This window comes from Staurois parvus, unplaced genomic scaffold, assembly GCF_062004578.1.
Source record: "Staurois parvus isolate SC_StPar_1 unplaced genomic scaffold, SC_StPar_1.0 ptg000099l, whole genome shotgun sequence".
Taxonomy (NCBI): domain Eukaryota; kingdom Metazoa; phylum Chordata; class Amphibia; order Anura; family Ranidae; genus Staurois; species Staurois parvus.
The window spans coordinates 3514236-3536754 of record NW_028317895.1 but is presented as its reverse complement, the minus strand read 5'-3'; the positions used below and the strand labels follow the sequence as shown (position 1 = coordinate 3536754).

The window sequence follows — 22519 nt, the reverse complement described above, 5'->3', positions numbered from 1 at the left end:
ATATTTTTTAGAATCTGCTGCAGCCAAAGCAAGTGATTTTAAAACTTGCAGTGACTAGAATTACATGAATTCGGTGTTTGTTGTATTGAAAATCTTTGGGGAAAGCTTTTCTGAATTAGGTTATTTTAAAGGGGCGAAAAAAGTTTTGTAACATCTTTATTGGATTCCCCCCACAGTGTTTTAGCAAAATACTGTGAATGTTTTGCAATTAGGGTCTACATATGCTAATAAAATCTAATCAGCTTACATATGGTTTTCTCTCAACAATAATTTGGAAAAGCATTTGAGTATACATAGGGGTGGGTTTATTAAAGATTGAATGTTCATTTGCAAAAAGCATAGGCTGTATTCTTTTCAGTTGCCCAGACATCTGAAAGCTTAATTCTCCTTGTACATAATTGGGTGTTCCAAAATCACTGTATTTATAACTTCACAAGATGTACAAAGCCAGATTTTATTTGTGAAAGTCTCATCTTATTAAGTAAATCTTCCCTTTGGGTGAGTCAGGGAACAACTGGATGGAACACTAATCTGTGTATGTAATGCGATCAGAAAATAGCACAGAAAACATAAAAATTATGAAAGGCATGCTAATTGTTACTTTCTACATATCTGTATATTAGTAACACTACATTAGTATTACTGATAATACTTCTGCAAATTTCAAATCTTCTTTGAGTGATATTGAAGAGGAAAGCTGTAACTTCTGATATGTATTTATTTTTACTATGTGTCAGAATGACTGTATACATTTCTGAAATATCCGAAGGGCTTAAAATGAAATATTGAGCCTTCATGTTGCCACAGAATAGTTCTGGACAACGGGCATATTATGTCTATATATGATAAACTGCGGACAGCTGTAGACCCCCCGATGGCAATAAGCCGAATTTAGAGATTTAACACTGAACACACTGGACATGTCAAAAGCCATTATAGACATGACTGCACTAAACAAGTAATGGATACTAATGACAGTGGTTATTAATTCAGTGTCCTATGTTGCAGTATGATATGTATCGGGAACATGGAATTGCACTTTTAAACAAGAGCTTACAGGCTACGATTCAATAAATAGTTTATATAATTACATACATCCAGCTACAGTTGCTGAATGGATTGCTAATCAAAGTAAATAATATGCAAAGATCTCTAACTTATTCATCTGAAACACATTTCCTGTCATTGTCCAGGCATTGTGCAACAGCTGCTATTGTGTGTACAGAATGCAGTACATCCCATGCACGCTTGATGAATCCTAACTATGTTTATTTCATTATTGCTGTCTGTAAACTCATGTTTCCTTAATGCTTTCGCCCTGAACTCACAGAACTGCAAGGGATGTGGACCTGGTACAGGCATGTTTCATCCACCAGCTGTTGCTATAATGTTTATTGTGTTGCAGTTATACAAGCAATATTTTATGATTTAAGAAGTTAAATAATATTAGCATTGTAATTTCATTTCTTCAAATGCAGTAGAGTACTTGTATAATGCAGTTGTGTTTCTCATTCCTACTGAACATCATTTAGTTTACACATGTATGTACATTTACATAATGCTGATAAATGCTGGGTTTAGTCGGTGTACACTCCTTGAGAGACATCTTTAAAGCTGAACTTTAGCTCAAAAAACATGTTTTCTCTACAGTTATATTTACATTACTTAACTGTAATGAAGTATGTACTATGATGTGCAGGCTGCTGGATTCTCCATAAATCTTCACTGCAGGGCTGCCCTGTCCTCTTCCTGCTGTGGAACCTCTGGCACTGTGGGGGTTACCAGCTTCATATATCCAGGCTCAGCTGAACTAAAGATGATCTGACTGAGACACATCCCCTCCTGCCCTCTCCTCAATTGTAAAAAGTTATTTTATTGATTACAGTACATGTAGCATGACATGTAAATGAGGGATAGAATCCTGTGACTGATCATACTCTGCCCCATTCACAGATCATATTGCAGGCAGTGTAATCAGTGAAAGAACTTTTCTCAAAAGACAAGAGGGCAGGAAGGGATGTATTCCATGTCAGATTATCTTTAGTGCAGCTACGCCTGGAGAACCAAAGCTATTAACCCCCACAGTACTAAATGTTCAGTAGCAGGAGGAGGAAAGGGCAGCCCTGAAGTGAAGATTTCTACAGAATCCTGCAGCCGGCACACTGTGAGCCATACTTCATTAGAGGTAAGTAATGTAACCAAAGCTGTAGAGAAAGCAATGTTTATTTATCTAAACTTCAGCTTCAAAACTAATCATGGGAAGCTGATTAACCTACTAGTTTCTTTAGACTGTGAAAGGAAATAAGTGCACTTGGAGGAAACCATTATGAAGTTAGGGGGAAAGCAGAGGGTCAAACTTAATTTCAATGTGGGCTGCATCAGCATTATGGTTGCCCTCAAAGGGTCAGTTGTATCTGTAAGACTAGATGTCCAGAGCACCCCACCTCCCTTTACATCAGATGTCAATAGCCCTCCCCACCATCAGAAATCAAGAGTCCCCCGTTCTCCCTCATGTCATGTACTGTTGCTGGGAAGAAGCTAGGGGTAGAACTGGGAAGCAGAAAGTGCAGGGTCTGGAGGAGGACCAGAGGAGGGATGGAGTCAGTTTCCAGAGTCTGCTGAACGCTGAGACCAGGGGAGGCGGAGAGGAGGGGGTGCTGTGGCTGCATAGAGAGGATCTGTAGGAGGCATTCTGTCCTTCTCTCTGCTGCTGACTGCTGAGATGGGGGGGGGCATTGATGCACCTCTCTCTGGATGCACAGGGAAGTGCAGGATCTGGTGGAGGAGTTTTGTCCTCCTCTCTGATGCTGACTGCTGAGACAAGGTGGGGTGGAGACGAGGGGGTTCCACAGGTGCAGGAAAGGTGCAATGGCCCCATGAAGTGCCCAGGCAGGCCAGATTTGGCCTGAGGGCCTTGTGTTTGACACATGTGATCAAGTTGGTTGCTTATGCTATGAAGAACAAAAACACATTTCTTATTATCAAGTGTGATTGACAAAGATAAAAGATACATTTAAAATATTATATGAGGGAAATAACTGACTCTCCTTTGGTAAAACGTTTCCACTTTTCTAAACACACTTTACACATGTAAAAATACCCTGTTTCCAGATAATTTATTTCAATAACAATCTCTCCATAAAAATCTTATGTACATTAAATGTGTTTCATGCCTGTTATTTCACAGGAAACGCTTCCCTTGCATAGGCATCCTAGAGACATGAGACTGCTGCTGGGCGCCTCCATCCTAAGTATGTCAGAAGCCAGCAAACTCAGAGCTGTCACTCAGTTGACACTCTGTAGTATTCCTCTTCACTCCTACCATAGCAGCTGCATGAATGTTATGGGGGAAGGAAGGTATGGGGCAGAGGACATGGGCCAGCACAGACAGTACTTCAGTAGAGGGTAGAGCTATGACATGGCAGCAGGGAGGGGCACTGTGGCTGTGCTGGGGGTATCATCTCTCTGTGGAGCGAACCTATTCCATTGCAAGTGAATTAAATAAAAGGTTCATTTAAAGGAAAGTCAGCTTTTTATATGCTTGATTTTTTTCTGTACTTTTTCCTGCAATTTTTAATTTTGTGACAGGGTTTCTTTAACTCTTAAATCATAAAAGTAAAGTCCTCATAGCTTCCTCACAGCTGTGTATTTTGTAATAGAACATACACAGGTGTTGACGTTTCTTATGCATGAAAATGTACTGAATGGTGATTAGGTACTCAGAGAACATTCAGATAATGATATTTACATCGCTGATCATTTTGTGATTTCTTCTGGAAGTTCCAAGTTCTGTGGATGACATTTAGCTTATTATATGTTTATACATGTATATACATTTTAGTTGACTCAAACTGGTTAGCATAGAGAGTTTAATGGGCTTTTAAACTTTAAGGCCTATCCTTATTCTGTCGCAGTAGTTTGGGACCCTCCTTGGGGATAAATATTATACATGGCACCCAGAGGTGATTAGATAAAATGTTATAGGGATACTAGTACAATATAAGGGATTTGTGGGAAGCCTATTTTCATTATTAAGCTATTTTCTTAAAAGCCATTTGCCTTCACATCCCCTCTGTTTGCAAAATATTACAGATTTAGAGACGAGAGCCAGGAGTGGACACTCAGCTGTCAAACTCAGTTGCCTACTCAAGCAATGAGGATGCCACCTACTTCCCTCTGTGAGCGGGTCCTCCAGACTCTACATCTCCTAGTTCCACCACAGGCCAACAGAATCAGAGGAGAATAACTTCTGTAACATCTGCTGAAATGTGAGTGTTTTTTATATTTTATTAAAGCTGTCTTAATTTTTTATTTTCTTTTATCACCTCACTTCAGAGTCTGCATCAGCTCTATGGATCCTTCTTTTATGTGCCTATGTACCTGTCATTTAAAGATCCAAGAGTCTCATTGTGCCAGCTATTTGAACCAGTAGGACTGTATTCATTGGACTGTATGGAGTATGTGAACTGGTATAGTCTAATTGAGATTTGATATATTGAAGGATTATATGCTCTGTGAAACATTTTTATTGCTGCGATAGCTACATCCTGTATGCTGCCACCAGAATATAATCAGGTATTGACAGGTTCCATATCCATATCAATATGTGAATACTCTAAGTTTTCAAAAAGGAAACCCATGTGGTGGTAACAGAAAGACTACATCATAATGTTAAAGCAACTCTTTAATTTTTCAGTGATAGAGAAACCACTACCCAATATGAAATATATGTTTATAAACAACCATCTGATGCATAATCAATGCACAAAAACTCTACTCCAGTCTGTCCCCTGAGACCCAGTTATTTCACCATGGGGAGCTGACATCTTGCCTCTCACACTGCATAAAAGGTGAAGCCAAGATGCACATCAGAAATAACCTCTGCCCTTTCTGTGACAGTGATTTGGAGAAGGCAGTAGAAGGGAGCCTACATTGCTGACGTCACGCCGCCGCTACCGAGGAACGGTGGCCATCTTGGTATTACAATTTATTTACTCCACATGGATGTTTTCTTACTACTGTGATTTACACTCATCAATAAATACTGCACTATATAAGCACTTTCTAGCTCCTGTGGTTGAGCGGATTCCCCCCAGGATTAGATGACACCTGCCCCAACTGACAGATGGAGGGAGCTTTAGGAGTAAATCCGGAGCTGTCATTATACCCCCAGATGTGTGATATAAACAGATGCGATGATTTACTTGCAGTCTGGTGAGTGTACATCCATCCGAGGCGATGGATTCTCTTCATCAATAACCGCACGTTTGCACTTGCACACTTGGACAAACATTAGCAGTTTTCACTGCCTGCTGTATAATATTTGTGGTCGTCACAGACTCTCAGTGATTTATATGATTGCACTATTCACGCATTTGTTTGCACTTTATATATTCGAGTATGATATAAGATATTTATGTTTCATGAGTTTACAGCGCTGCACGTTTATGACATATGTTTACATTGGGAGAGTTACCAATAGCTTAAGTGCTAGCAGCTATTTCATTTTGCACTTTATATAATTGAGTATGATATAAGATATTTATGTTTCATGAGTTTACAGTGCTGCACGTTTATGACATACGTTACCGAAACCTTAAGTGCTAGCAGCTATTTCATTTATCCGTAATTAATTTATTTACATAATTTTACATATAATTTTTTAGAACTTGCTTTTATACTCTCTTTTTATGTGAATTTATGAATATATAAATTATTACCTATATCCTACAGTACTAACGACTACTAGGTATAACACTAACTATAAGATCTCATTATATGCGCTCGCTTATATTTCTTTTTCCTTTGAACACATGATGTAGGTTCACAGCAATAGATTCCAAATGCAAATATCACACTTAGAATCAACTCCAGACTTTTTACCTGCTTAATTGATGAAGAAATAATGAAAGAGTAGCCCACTCCTGGCCATGAAACAGCTTTTGATTCAATAGTCCAATTACTTTTGGTCCCTTGAAAAAGGTAGAATGGCTACTCTTAAGAGCTGTAATTACCAAACCCTTCCTCCAATTTGGATGTACATACCCTCAAATTAAACCTGGGACTGTGCACTTTCTGCCCATTATATAACTATTATTATTATTATTATTATTATACAGTATTTATAAAGCACCAATAGTTTGCTCAGCGCTGTACATTACAAAGGGGGACAGAACATGTGACAGAACAATACCAATACAATGCAAAACATGAGGGGATTGAGGGCCCTGCTCTTTCGAGCTTACAATCTAGGAGAATCTAGGAGATAACTATAGCTTGAATATGTTTTGGTAAATACCTGAAAAAAAACCAATTGTGCCTGCTTTCAAATATATATGGACCTAAGTGTATCTGTTAATGCCCAATATAATTGGTGAAAATAGAGCACCTTATCTCTTATCTGTTGCCGGACTTTCTCCCTTTCTGCTTCCATTCGGGCATGCTTTGCCTTCCTTTCATCCTCTTGTTGGCGTAGAGCTTCTTGTCTCTCTTCCTCCTTCTTTTGAGCATCTGGATCTTTTTCTTCTTCACCTCCCAACATCTTTCCCATATCCTTTGTTGCCCCTGAAAAGAAGAGCAAAAAAATCAGTTGGTTTCTGCCTGCTTCATTACTACAAAATCTATATATCATCATATCATCATATTTTCCTCCTATTTTAAAAATCCTATAGTATTGGAGAGAGTTTTTATGTAATATTTTTCTATCAATATATCTAGCATACTTTATGTAAAATCTGGATCATCATATGCACAGAATATGATTACCACTTGTGTTCAGTCTTGAAGAAGTGGATAGTTCTGTGAAATGCATTGACTGATTAAGCTCAGAAAAGTGGCTGTGATGTACCCATGTGAACTACTTTGCCATAAAATAGTGTTGTCATATTATTTGTAGTGATATAATGTATGCAAACTGGTGCATTGTAAACTGTGAGACCTTTTTTTAAATTATGCATACATTTTACATTTTTGTATGGAATACAAATTGAGAATATTTTTCTCTTTGGTGTTGATAGCCTCTCCAGTGCTATATTTATAGTCCTTTGTCCTCTTTTACCATATTTTTACAAATATAATTTTACCTATTTAAGAATGACTTTTGCACTGATGGTCACCAGGACCAAACTGTCAAAGTGTAAAAAGGTATTGCTATCACAACCCCTTTGTAATAGCAATAAATGTAAGTGAAACATTTTTCTAAAAATTAAAGTTTAATAAAATAAATAAAAAAAAATCAAAACATTTTAAATGCCCTTGCTTTATAATTGCACCATGCATATTAGGTATCACCACACATGCCATAGTAAGAGCAAATATTCTAGGGCCATAATTCGTTGTTAACTCTAAATTAACAAGCAGTAAAGGCCATCCGTGGACAACTTTGGGTAACTTATTTTTTGCTGTCTCGCAGGCATGCATGATTTAGAACAACAAAGAGAACATACTCTTCTGCAAATTACCTGGGAGACTGGGAACCGGAGCTCTGGCCCAGATGCCTTTGAATTTAGCAATAATCCTCTAATACAATGGAGCTGACTACTCAGTAACATCCATTGCAGCAATTCTTTATTCGCGCCATGGTAGGATACAACACTAGCATATAGCACTAGTAACACACTAGCATATTTAGGCTGAAGCTTTACTCCTGTATCCTGTCGGGTGCAATTTAGAGGATTGACAAATTCAATATCTATCTACTCAACACATCCTCATCTCATTATTTTGTACCAAAAAATTTGGTAACATATTGTTAAAATTTGGTAACAAATCAACATATTATTGTACTTTGGTAACAAATTAATTAATCTGAGTGCATTTTTTACTTTGAGTTGATAAACAGTTGCACAATTATCTTGTGGTAATCGCTACAACTTTATTCAACAGGGTCACTGCTTTAGACATTATACAATGTTATTGGGATTTTAAGTAATCTTCAAGCCTAAAATGGGTAATTTGAAATGTATGCATAAAAATGAAAAAATTACCTGAAAATGAAAGGGCTAAAGAAGTTTAGCACTAGTACTTTTGTAATAATATAAAATATTCTGAAGGTTATTACCTTTACTACAATAACTCTGAGATCTGATATGATGAAATCGACTGATGAGCTACTGAGGATGGTTTTTGAAAAAATTCAAGTTAAAAAGTTAATTAGTTGCACAGCTGCACCCTCCTTCCTATTCATGGACACCTTCTATCCCACAGCAATGATTTAATTCCCTAGCAGTGTACTTTATACACTCACAGCTCTCTTGCAATCTGTCTTTCATTTAGACATAATTTATGTTAAGATTGATGACAGTGTTATTACAGCTCTCACATGCCACACTGCTAGATGTCACAGAGAGTGGTTGTCGGGGACCCACCTAAATTGTGCTAGGGGGCTTATGCTCCTAGTAGCTATAGATTTGGCAAGTTGACAAAAGTAAAACATAAATAGATATATAACATAAGTGAACACATTTTCTAGATATGTTTGTGGCCGCCTTTAAGCATTGACTATGCTTACTGTTCAGTGAGTTCAGGGTTTTTGTTAAATTTTGACTCCTTCAAACGAATCAGAAAAAAAATTTAATCAGAAAAAAAAAACAAAAAAAACCCAAAAACAACCTGAATACCCTATTTACTCACCTAATTCCTAAAGCCCAATATACACAATCAAAAAATTGGATGAAAAATACTGGTTTTGAAGTGATTGTATGATAATCTGATTGTTAGTACACAGCTATCATCCAAAATTATTCTAGATATGTTTGTGGCCACCTTTAAGCATTGACTATGCTTACTGTTCAGTGAGTTCAGGGTTTTTGTTAAATTTGAACTCCTTCAAACTAATCAGAAAAAAAATGTACATGTAATGTAAACTAATCAGAAAAAAAAAAACCAAAAACAACCTGAATACCCTATTTACTCACCTAAATCCTAAAGCCCAATACACACGATCAAAAAATTGGATGAAAAATACTGGTTTTGAAGTGATTGTACGATAATCTGATTGTTAGTACACAGCTATCATCCGAAATTATTCGAAGGGACAGACACAAAAATAGTTTTTGTATGATATCAGATTGTACGATTTTCCTTTAATCAGTAGAGTATTCATCCGAAACAAATTGTAAGAACAAGACCACGCATGCTCAGAAATGAAAGAATACATTGCAGTACAATACATTAGATCACTTCTGAAGTTGTATTCTGTCATACAAAAATTTTCGTAACTTTAGCAACCTCTTAATTTTCAATATGAGACTAGCATGCAAAAAAAAAAAAGGTCGATCATTCGTCCTATATTCTCATCGTGTGTACTGGGCTTAAGTCCTCTTTCTTCTGTGCACAGGTTGTAGGGTCCTTCTTTGGGTGTGCGTATTACTACTGTGATACATGGACACTTCCTCTTAGATATTCAGTGCCTGGGTCCCCTCAGGATTCAGAATACAGTCAACAGGCAATGACATCAGTTCAAAGATACAAGGGTACAGACAGGGATCGGTCAAAACAGGCATATCTGCAGCACTGGTTTACAGCACCTGGGAACAGCATTGGCTAGGTACCTTGGCATATGTGAAGGAGGTGAGTATAAAAACACAAGGTATTTAAAATTAGAATGTGCCAAATGTGCCCACAGATGGGCTTTACAACCAAACTCCAGGTGAATAAAAATAAAAACTCAATTTCACTCACTTGTGTACCTATAAAAAAATAATTATTTTTGTATTTCAAATACAACTACAATAATACATTCATGTTGTTATATTAGCATCCTGTATATTTAGCACAGCAGCATTCATATTGGTAGAGAAAGGATAGGCACTCTAAGCCAGTCTGGACTCTATTGCTCTGCACAATGATGTCAGTCTAACACTGAAAATTTCTTAAAGGAAGGGAGAACATGTGGGTGAACTCATTTGTGGATTTCTGATGAGTTCATGGGATTTTGCATTATCCAGTCACAGGCAGGGTTGGGTTGATGACCACGTTAAAGTGCTTAACTGCAGTAGAAAGATGTGAGGTCAATGACATGACTTTGCTGTATGGAAGAAATGTCTTGATCACAAGACTATAAATCTTCTGAAAGTAAGACAGCTAACGGTATATGACAATATCTTTGGTTATTTGCTTGGTGTTCAGATACTGAATACCATTATAATACCATTAAATGAACTCCTTGCAATTAGAAACAAATATTCAGGCTACACAGCAGAGAACTATAGCTTACAGAGTTCTAAATCCTTAACGCAGTTTAATAATGGAACTATACATCCATACTGACAGCTAATTATCACTCAAGTACAAAATAAATGCCACTATGGGGGTTATGACATTTTTTTTTCTTCTATTAAATCACACATGGGAAAGAATCAAATAATATGAGCAAAGTTGTGCATATTAGGATTAGCTGTTAATGCAAGCTTTGTATTATGTTAATGCCATTTAAAATATTCTAGTAAATCAGCCCAAAGGATTCCAGTAAGAGCTATCATGGATGAGATTTAACTAAATGACAGTTATGCAATGCTCACTTGGAAATGAATTCTCAGACAGTGTCGGACTTAGTTTATATCTAAGTACAAGTAAAACAAGAACAAGTAGTTCTGCAATTTTGCACGACTGACATATGTGTGAGGTTCTGTGTTTTACAACACACACAACATACAGAAATAAATATAGATGCAGCTACTGTAAACCTTATGAAAATGCTTGTTCTCTCACTTTTTAGGCTTAAAGTATAAATACAAAAGGTATAACAAAGTAAGTTGTTTCTAGCAATAGGATACAGGAAGAATGACCAGCAAGAGAAAACTGAAAAGTCACATGCATATAAACACAAATACACAAGCAGACATACTTAAAAACCTAATAAATCAGGGAGATTTGCAAGTTATAGCCCCATGGCTGAAAGACCCTTACCCTTGTGTTAAAAACTTTGTAAGCTAAGCCTGTTGTTTCCCCAACCTGGAACAAGTAAAAGGACATCTGATTTTTCTCTGATACATAACATGTCAGTGACTCAAACATTACTGAACCCAGTGGGCCAGTGTAATAGCCAGACAACTAGCATCATCATAAGAGGATTGGCATTGGCAGCCCCATGGGGTTAATTTACTAAAACTGGAGAGTGCAAAATCTTTTTGTCAAAGCTTAATTGAACAAGCTGAATTTAGAACCTTATTGGCTACCATGCACAGCTGCACCACATTTTGCACTCTCCAGTTTTAGTAAATCAACTCCACTGTGCCTCTTTGGATAGGTTTACCTTAACTGCTTTGCCTCTGTATCTTTCACTAGAAAACAAAAAACCCAAAACATTGTATATTCTCTGAAAGCAGAGGCTCTGTAGCAAAAAAAGATTGCAGATGACTTTTTTATGTTGCACATTAATGTGTATCAAAGATGAGGTTGTGTTGAGTACATAGATATCACATATGTTAAGCGTCAAAATTGTGTGTACTCATGAAATGGTGAAAAATCACAGTACCCAAAATTATCAGTAGGCGATGGTTTAAGTGTCTTTACAGCTCATCAGTTTAGAGTTAACCATAAATGAGGGTCCTAGAATTATTTCTCTCACTGTGGTGTGAGCAGCACATACATGTGCAGTCCTACATGTACTTTTGTGCTTGTAAGTGTGTTTGTGGGGTGACAGATGTGCTTTTACATTTTTTGTTATTTTCATTTTATTTTAATTTACATTTTTGTAACATTTAGATTTTTTTTCGCTTAAGGGCATTGTTATAACAGGGGGGTAAACAAACATTGGACAAGTGACCCCAATGGGAAGCACAGTGGCTAAATGGTTAGCACTTCCACCTGGCAGTACTAAGGTCATTGGTTCTAATCCCAACCACGGCACCACCTGCCTGGAATTTGCATGTTCTCCCTGTGCCTGTGTGGGTTTCCTCCGGGTACTCCGGTTTCCTCCCACACTCCAAAGACATGCTGGTAGGTTAATTTGATCCTGTTTAATTGGCCCTAGTATGTGTATGGATGTAAGTTAGGGACCTTAGATTGTACACCCCTTGAGTGTTAGGGACTGATGGGAATGTACAATACATATGTAAAGTGCTGCTTAAATTGACGGCGCTATATAAGTAACTGAAATAAATAATGTTTTTCCAGCCAAATAAGCACATGCTGTTCTTGAATGACTGTTTATAGTCAGGATTTTAACAGCTCTAAACTTGGTAGTACTCAGAACTGATCGCTTCCATGTTTTACAGTCTGCAAAGACATTGCGCAATGGATGATCTTTGATGTCCTCCTGCTCACACTCCTGACAAGGTTTTTTTTGTGGTCCTAGGATTTTAGGAGGAGACGGAGAGCCCAGAAAGCACAATAACTTTTTTTGCGAGCCTAGTAAAAGTGATCAGGCTGCTCTTCAGCCATCCAGATCACCTTTACTACAATCTGGGGTCTGCTAAGTAAAATAGAAACACTCTCCCTGCTTCTATTTTAGCCATGAGCTTGTTTTGTCCTGTTCATGGCCTGAGCATATGGGACATGCCAAAAGGAGCTTAAGTGGTTAATGATAAATGTGCATTATTCCACCAGTAACAAATGATTAGTCCAATTAATAATCATAATTGATTTTGATTTATTTCTTCTACTGCACATAAAGGACATAAATATTAATTTGCTATAACTAAGGACTTCAACAACTGACATAACATGCTACAATAACCATTTTTTAGGTTAACCATTATGTATAGAACAACCTTCCCTAAGACAATTGGTATATTGTTCACATTGCTAGAAAATTTTCTTGACATATGGCATACTTAACATGGGGTACTACGTTTGAACTACATCATTATGATAGCTCCCAGCAGATCCAGGTTAAAATGGTAAAAACTAAATAGGCCAGTGTGAATACCCATTTATCACTTACATAATGAGCATATGACTCCTATATATAAGTTATATATATAAGTTTTAAACCACAAGTTTTGTCCACAGTTAGTGATCACTGAAAAACCCAGAACATAGCGCCAGAACATTGAAGTCTATAAGAGTTGAACCTTGTTTTTTTTTCTGCTATTGTTTATAACATTTCCTATGTAACTGCTATTTGTTTTTTATTATACTGGGTGACTTCCTTTGTTTTCCATGTGGTTCTTGATGTGTTGGCAAGTGTTGGACAGAAGTCCGGTTGCCGAAATAGAAGCATAGTTCAGCTCAGGGAGTGCTACCAAGATGAGAGATTATCTGCAAGGAAGATGGCAGAGCTTTCATTGGAAATTTTGTTTATAAGGACTCTTAAAGCCCAAATCCTGAAATCTAAAAACATCTATTTTTGCACTCGGTCCCCCTGCACCGCAGGTGTTAAATACTCATTAAGTCTAGGAATAAAGGAACAAATGTTACCTACCTGACTTCCTACTCTGACCAGCTTAAGTGCTGCTCTTTTGTGGATTGTGGAATAGGATAAGTAGTTCTCCTTATTCTAGCACCCCTAGATATAATAACCCTTGCTGTGCAGGTGGCAGGGTGGGGGCACTGCAAGGGTATTTTTTCGGTTGTGCTTAGAGCTAGGCTCCAAAGTGTAATAAAAGTCAAAAGTATTTTTAGTTTTAGTATGTATGAGTCATTTTTTTTTTTTTTGTATTTCAAGTCTCTTTGCAGGCAGTGTATAGTATTTATAGTGCTTGTTAGCTATATGTGTAAAAGAGATCTTCTTGCTGTAAACATTCTTATTCATGTGTGTCAGTGGTTTGCATTTTTTTTGTACAGTAGTTACATGTAAAATAGTTTGTAATTGTATACCTTAACAGGGGGCAAATATGGCTAGGGGCTATATTTTTCTAATTTTATGCCCTGCTTCCAGGGGTGTATTTACCACAAGGCAAACAAGGCATTTGCCTAGGTCAGTATTTTTCAGGGGGGGGGGTGCAGCACTGCCCCTTTCTGGAAGGGACAGAAGAACACACACGGTATGGGGACCTATGGGTTCTGAGAGAGAATACGGGTTTCATGACGGTGTATGTATAGCCCGACTCTCATTCCTGGGGATGTTTGGAGCTGTGAAGGTGAGTTACTTTCTCTCTCGCCATGGGGGGTGGTGGCTGGTGTATGGGGGGCAGTGGTAGTGGAACGCTCTCTTGGGTGGGGGGCAGGTGTGTTGTTGGCCAATGTCAGGCTCTGTCTGCGGGGGGGGGGGGATTTTTGTGTTGCCTAGGGCAGCACAAAACCTAACTACACCACTGCCTGCTTCATCCGTTGTGGTGTTACACAATGGCTGAGCCAGACTTCTCTTTTTCACAAGGGTTGGTTTATTAAGGTAAATATCTGTTCACTTTGCCAGAGGAGCTGCACTCTGCAAGGGGATTTTCCACAGAGTTTAGTGAATATGGTGCAATTTCACTTTGCAAAGAATACCCAATAGCATGAAATGAGAATAAAAAAAAATCAGCATTAGATGATAAAGGTCAGCAGAACTCCAGCTCATTCACTAAGGGAATAAAGTACAACTTCTCTTGTAAAGCAAAGTCTTTTTTCCATTAGTAAATCAAACCCTATGAGTCCACCAAAACATTAAAAATGTACTCTCTGTGTTGCAAATATATTATCGCAGCAGTTGTAATATAAAGAAAAACAGAGCAATTGCAAGAGAAATGGAGCTTCATTAAGTATTTAAACCACAGATCTATATATTTAATAAAACAATAAAAATATGAAAGGCTGAATCTGTAACAATCAAATATGAAACAGCAAGTTTGTAATGTGAAAGCCATATAAAAACGACTTTAAGGTAATCACTGCAATGATTAAAAATATATGCTAATTGAAAATATACGTTTCCCTTTACTTAAAACCTGGATTTTACTAGTACATGAGGATAATAAAGATTATGAATGTTAGATGATCTTCTTAGATGTATACAGCCAAATGTACATCCTGAATTGCTTTAGGAAGGAGATCGGCACTGTATAGAATAAAAAAAATCAGCTGCAAATACCAAGCTGGGAACAGGAGTGCTTTCTAACAATGCCTGGAGGCTGTTAGCAGCAGAGCTTGTAGATTATTTCTATGCTCCCTCCATCAGCTTAAACACAATGGTACATACACATATGGTCATTGAAATCTGTGTTTTTTATGTAAACATTTTAGTAGCCCTGGTTAGGTTTGTATGTGGTGTGCTATCTCTACTGGGACCTAGTGCATCTATAATGTACTCACTAATACAAATTAGTGGAAGCAGTTTATTTATTCACTGCTCTCCATATGTAATGACTAGAAGGATTTTGGTGTATATCAAACACAAGATGGTCAGAGCCAGCCTGCAATTTATTCAAAGAGCATATTTAGCATTGTAAAGTCATGGTGATAATGAGAGTTTGCAATCATTTTGTTCTGATTCAAATCCAACGTGCAGTCATGTTTTTTTTTTTTGAGGACTGAACGCAGCAGGTGGTGTTCCTCAATATTCATGTAAAGCCTTCAAGCCATCTAAATCCATAACCTAGAATGATTATGTGCAGTGGCTCAGTGAGAAGATCAAGTCATTAACCTTAGTTTCTTTTAGTAGACATCAAGGAAAAGTCTGTGGGATTTATAAAAAGTAATGAACTGCTGGTTAATTAGAAGATGCTGTAGAGAAACGGTTCTATAAAGGTTACTATTATGATGGACATTTTGGCTGCTAACAGCTGAAAAGTTTGAAACCTGGACACTGTATGGACTTCCAGTTCTCTGTGTGTTTTTTCACTTTGGCACTTGAAAAATGCATCAGTGTGTTCAGTTCAGTCACCAGTAAGATAGGAATAGAACTTTCTAGTAACACCTAGTGGCCATTCTACCCCTTGGTTTACAGAATGAAATACATAAGCATACCTCTGTTGAATGGTTTTGAAGTAAAAAAAAATTCTGGAGGAGATTGCTGTGTACCAGCTCTCTAGGGAGCACAGAGTCTAGTTACAATAATGCCATTTTCATTTGCTTTTTCTAAAATGTAATTTAAAGGAAATTTGCATTTTTAATGTTTCACTCAAAGCATTATTACAATTGCTGCTCCCCACCAAACTGAATTTGTAAACATTTTCTTTGCTGTTGTACATTTTCCCAAGGGCAGTGCCCGGAGACCCCCCCCCCCCCATTTATTATAGGTAGTTATATAAATGTACAGTCATGGCCGAAATTGTTGGCACCCTTGATATTTCTCCAGGAAATCATGTATTTCTCACGAAACGTATTGCATTAACACATGTTTTGCTATACACATGTTTATTCCCTTTGTGTGTATTGGGACAAAACAAAAAAAGGGAGGAAAGAAAGCAAATTCGACATAATGTCACACAAACCTCCAAAAATGGGCTGGACAAAAGTATTGGCACCCTTTCACAACTGCGGATAAATAAGAATGTTACAAGCATGTGATGCTCCTGTAAACTCACCTGGGGCAAGTAACAGGTGTGGGCAATATAGAAATCACACCTGAAAGCAGATAAAAAGGAGAGACGTTCACTTAACCTTTGCATTGTGTGTCTGTCTGTGCCACACTAAGCATGGACAACAGAAAGAGGAGACGAGAACTGTCTGAGGACCTGAGAACCAAAATTGTGGCAAAATATCAACAATCTCAAGGTTACAAGTCCATCTCCAGAGAACTAGATTTGCCTTTGTCCACAGTGCGCAACATTATCAAGAAGTTTGCAACCCATGGCACTGTAGCTAATCTCCCTGGTCGTGGACGGATGAGGAAAATTGATGAAAGATTGCAACGCAGAATAGTCCGGATGGTGGATAAGCAGCCCCAAACATGTTCCAAAGACATTCAAGCTGTCCTGCAGGCTCAGGGAGCATCAGTGTCAGCGCGAACTATCCGTCGACATTTAAATGAAATGAAACGCTATGGCAGGAGACCCAGGAGGACCCCACTGCTGACACAGAGACATAAAAAAGCAAGACTACAGTTTGCCAAAATGTACTTGAGTAAGCCAAAAGCCTTCTGGGAAAACGTCTTGTGGACAGATGAGACCAAGATAGAGCTTTTCGGTAAAGCACATCATTCTACTGTTTACCGAAAACGGAATGAGGCCTACAAAGAACAAAACACAGTACCTACGGTAAAATATGGTGGAGGTTCAATGATGTTTTGGGGTTGTTTTGCTGCCTCTGGCACTGGGTGCCTTGACTGTGTGCAAGGCATCATGAAATCTGAGGATTACCAAAGGATTTTGGGTCGCACTGTAGGGCCCAGTGTCAGAAAGCTGGGTTTGCGTCCAAGATCCTGGGTCTTCCAGCAGGACAATGACCCCAAACATACGTCAAAAAGCACTCAGAAATGGATGGCAAAGAAGCGCTGGAGAGTTCTGAAGTGGCCAGCAATGAGCCCAGATCTAAATCCCATTGAACACCTGTGGAGAGATCTTAAAATTGCTGTTGGGAAAAGGTGTCCTTCCAATAAGAGAGACCTGGAGCTGTTTGCAAAGGAAGAGTGGTCCAAAATTCCGGGTGAGAGGTGTCAGAAGCTTATTGATGGTTATAGGAAGCGACTGATTTCAGTTATGTTTTCCAAAGGGTGTGCAACCAAATATTAAGTTAAGGGTGCCAATACTTTTGTCCAGCCCATTTTTGGGGTTTTGTGTGACATTATGTCATATTTGCTTTTCTGCCTCTGTTTTATATTTGTTCCAATACATACAAAGGGAATAAACATGTGTATAGCAAAACATGTGTTAATGCAATACCTTTTTTGTGTGAAATACTTGATTTTCAGGAAAAATATCAAGGGTGCCAACAATTTCGGCCATGACTGTATATACTTTACATATATATTGTAAATTTACGTGTCCCTGCCCTCAAGGAGCTTACATTTTAAGGTTTCTAACTCACGTTTAGAAAGGAGCCAATGAACCTACCAGGAGTAGGTTTCTTTGGAGTGTGGGAAGAAATACACACAGGCACAGGGAAAAGATGTAAACCCGAGGCAGGGACTGCTGTGGTTGGGATTCGAACTGATGACCCTAGCGCTGCAGGGCAAAAGTGCTAACTGCTTAGACATTGTGCTGCCCCATGACACTTGTTTAACAATCCCTTCCCTATTAGCCTAAAAAATGTCCATTACTATTTATTTTTCATGACTACTTTTTAACATTCATTGACTTCCATCTTCCATTGAATTCAGTAGGGTTTGGATTTGGCATCTGAACCAGATATATTCTGTGAACCTGTTTTGAATCAAACCCAAGCACATATGGCTCATTCCTACCACCTTTTTTCTTAGGGTCACAGTGATTTAATTATTTTTATACCTGAAGATAATAATAATGTTGATATGATATGGATCTTGATCATAACTGGACAAGATGTGAGTAATAATTTACATATTAAATTTACATCACCCTGTCCAACCATTAAAGCTTTGGTTGACTTTCCATTTTAAAGTATTACGAATAAAAAGCTCTTACATGAATTTATTGCTGTTTGCGTGTGCCGTACTCCTTGTTCTGGGCACAAATAAGAAGAACATTTTAATTTGAAGGCAGCAGAGTTTCAAACATTTAGCTGCTCTATTCAAAACTGGAGGTGGGCTTTAAGCGATGGCTATACAGAGCATTACTGAATGAATTCTCCAGCATTGGTCTGTATAGAGACATGGAATCCATTGTCACAAGCTCTATTCATTCTGATTTATCCAACAGGGTCTTTGCCTAGTTACATGTAATGAAATTGCAGTGCAGAGATTGAAGGTCGATACAGGTCTTAAACTGCAATTAGTAAGAGACAATAATAATCACAGTAAATGCAAAAGTCATTTGAACAGTGGAAGATTTAAACTGTTTATAAAAGAAGATCAGTCTTACCCCCTAAAGCTTGTTTCATAACGAAATCCATGTTCCTTATCTGAGTTTTCCTTCCTAGTCAAAGAGGTATTCGCATTCAGTACAGCTGGTGGGAGGCACTAATAATGTAAAAGAAGAGAGAACGATCAGAACATGAAGAAATAGGCACGTCACATAAATGGAACAATACATATTAGGTAGCATAGGTTTAAAAAAAGCAATTATATCTTGCACATAATTTCCCTTTACCCTCATTAGAAAATTACAATAAAGTAGGACTGCTAACAAACTACAAAATCAAATATTTAATGTAAGCTGCCCATACTGGTATGGCTGGGCTCTCTATTTCTCCAAGTACCCCATTAGAAAGATTTGTATCTATTGTTGATTCTGCCACTAGAGTTATTGGATAGGATGACTTTTTTTGATAGGATGACAATGCTGTTCCTCTTATAGTAAAATCACTGCAGCACTGTCACCTTCACTACTGCTATAGCTGCACAGATGTTAAACCCTGCTCAGTTTCTCCTACCCCTCTACACCCCCACCCCGACCAGCACTGTCTACCTTGGTGCATTAGAAATCCAGCTTCACAGGTACATATACTGTACAACTAAAAAATGAAGCTATGTAAGTAGGGTTTGGATTTGGCATCTGAACCAGATATATTCTGTGAACCTGTTTTGAATCATATCACGACTTGACTACTGCAACTCCCTCCTCACTGGCCTGCCTCGCCGCTGGCTATCCCCGCTTCAGTCGATCCTGAATACGGCTGCCAGACTCATTCACCTTTCCAACCTGGCTGCCAGACTCATTCACCTTTCCAACTGCTCCATCTCTGCCACCCCCCTCTGCCAATCCCTCCACTGGCTTCCGATTGCGCAACGGATCAAATTCAAAATCCTAACACTGACGTACAAAGCTATACACCATACTGCCCCGTACTACATCACTGACCTAATATCCAAGTACCGCCCAGCACGCACACTCCGCTCCCCACAAGACCTCCTTCTCTCTAGTTCCCTGGTCTCCTCCTCCCATGCCCGCCTCCAGGACTTCTCCAGGGTGTCACCCATCCTCTGGAACTCCCTGCCCCAACCCATCAGATTATCACCTACTCTCCTCTCCTTTAGGCACACCCTGAAAACCCATCTCTTCAGGGAAGCCTACCCAACCCCCTGCTAACCTGCCGACCTCCTCCACTCTTCCTACCACTCCATCCCCCACAGCTATCTCCTCCTGTACCACTATCCCCTCCCTCCTAGATTGTAAGCTCGAAAGAGCAGGGCCCTCGATCCCCTCATGTTTTGCATTGTATTGGTATTGTTCTGTCACATGTTCTGTCCCCCTTTGCAATGTACAGTGCTGAGCAAACCATTGGTGCTTTATAAATACTGTATAATAATAATAATGTAAGTGCTAAAGTGTGTGTTTAGCTAACACATTTATTTTTAAGTTTTAAATGGAGTAGGGAAGGGTTAGGCCTCCTGTCAAGTTTGTAATGCTGTCTGTGTCCCTGCTGGATTCTGTCTCTCCATTTGAGCTGGAGTCCTTAATCACCAAAACATAAATTGATGGGAAATCTACAATTATACAGTTGTCACCAGAAGTAAGTGTAAATCTTCAAATGGCTGAACCTGTTGCTTTGACAACCTTTTAAGAGGTGAGCTCCCTTTACTTTGGGTAGATTTTCTCTCACTTACTGTTATGCCTCCAAGACAGGAAGCAAAGGAAAATCTCCCTAAAAAGACAGAAACAGCAACTTATAAGTGCTCTGGGATTTTAAGCTTCCCTACTCTATCCAAAACTAAAAAAAGTAGGAAAAAGAGTTTAAAGCAGAAATCTAGCCAACAATAACAAAATAAGAATGAATAGCTAATTAAAAGATAAAATAACAAAACCAGTTTTTGCAGCAAAATTTACTTGCAATCCACACAGATTTCCTACAGAGTACTTTTTTGTGCCCTTATCCTCAGTGTGATGGCGATTAGTATATAACCCATGTTCTCTGAGCCTAAGTAATTCTGGACCCACCCCAGCCTGTGACTGGACAGTAAAAGGAGAAGCAGCACAGTGATGAGCTGATCTCTCCATCACTCTGCTCTCTCCTCCTATCAACATACTTCTTGTCAACACATGAACTGATTAGCTCCCTATACTGCTTTTTCCTCTCACACTTCAGCTCTGCTTGAGAGGGACTGCAAGAGACTGAGGTCCAATTCAGGTACATATAGTGCTTTCATAAAACATAAAATGTACTGGTACTTATCTATTTAATGATACCATAGCTGCTTATATCTCCCTAGAGTTCACCTTTAAGTAACTGTATCCTAGTGGAATATTTAAACTTGGGTTTGGTTTTGAATAGTCGCAATACTAGAATCAGTATAGCTGTCCTTCCCATAAATTTGCTAAAAAATAGATGATATCAGGTGCACAGAAATCCCTTAATTCTGCTGACATTTTCGTATAATTTAACTTGGGCTTTAATGTATTTTTAAACAACTATTCTATGCTTTTGTCTCACTGCAGAAGAAACTTCCTAATTATATGCAATTGAACAAAGAGGGGCATGACACTTTTTCCAGCAAAAATAGAATCCTGAATTATTTTTGCCACCAGCTATTATAGGTTATACAAAGCCAACACAAACAAGCTAATTTACAGAGGCATGAAAATAAAGCTTAAAAGAAAACTATGTATATTCTCTTTCAAGGGTCATTCAGTGCAACAGTAATACTTCATTTAGAAAAGAGATCTAGTGGGCCGAGTCATCCATTGGCTGATTATATCTGCAGAGGATTCCAGTGGCAAGATTATCCTATCATAGATCCCTGCTCTGTTTGAATTGGGTCTTTCTTCCCATCCCAGGATGTTCCCAGACTTCACCCTGAACTCTTCATAACATAAAAAGCAGGTAACAGGTGCACTCAGTGGGACTTACAACAGGAGGAATTTCCAATATGGGTTTATTATTGTCAATGTTTTGGGAACATTGACATTAACAAAACCGAGTTAGGCAGTTCTCCTGTTGTAAGTCCCATTGAATGCACCTGTTGCATGCTTCTAATTATACATACTTTTTTCATGGATTGCACCCAGGCCAATAACCCAACAAGTGTATTTAATGGCTCACTTCTACACTACCTGCTCTTAACATAAGATACAACAAAAATTCAGCCGGTGGCATGCATCAGGGCAAGGGTTCAGGAACTCGCATCCAGAGATCTAGGCTTTGGTGTCCAGAGATTTAAGAAATGTTAGATGGTTTGGATCCTAACTCCAGACATGCCTGTGAAGGTTCATATTTATCCAGATCATGGCATAGCTAGTAGTAGTCACATTTAGCTGGACTTGTTTTGTGTTTTTAGGTTGTTTGGTAGTTTCTTCTAGCTAAGCAGAGTGGCCACATGTGTGATTATGTCAAGAGGGAGAGGCTGCCAGTGTAATTGGCAAAGAAAGCTTGAAAGAAGCAGGCAGCTCCATGCAGGGCAAAGGTGGTGATGCATTCTTTAAAGCTCGTAAAGACCAGTGTGTGTCCTGGGAACCAATGCATATTTTTAAATATTGGTACCATAATGGCCAAAATAATATGGTTGGAAAACATGCAAGTATTCAGTTAAAGACTATTGACTTTACTTTGACTTTTCTTATCTGCCTACTTGTTCCGGGTGACTGCAACCAGAAAAGGCTAAACTATTAGCATTTTCAGAGGATAATTCACAAAGGCAGCCTTC

At 38.5% G+C, this 22519-nt stretch overlaps 1 protein-coding gene across 2 annotated transcripts in view; it reads right to left on the bottom strand.

Annotated features, from left to right (window-relative positions):
• CPLX2 (complexin 2) overlaps nucleotides 1-22519 on the bottom strand; it is a 208401-nt gene that overhangs the window by 26552 nt on the left and 159330 nt on the right. For both annotated transcript variants that reach the window (XM_089671110.1, XM_089671109.1), the window contains exons 2-3: nucleotides 18801-18898; nucleotides 6389-6564 (exon numbers count right to left, since the gene is read on the bottom strand). In XM_089671110.1, the coding sequence (XP_089527236.1) occupies nucleotides 6389-6564; nucleotides 18801-18831 (207 nt within the window). In that variant the 5' untranslated portion in view covers nucleotides 18832-18898. The remainder of the gene's footprint in view (nucleotides 1-6388; nucleotides 6565-18800; nucleotides 18899-22519) is intronic.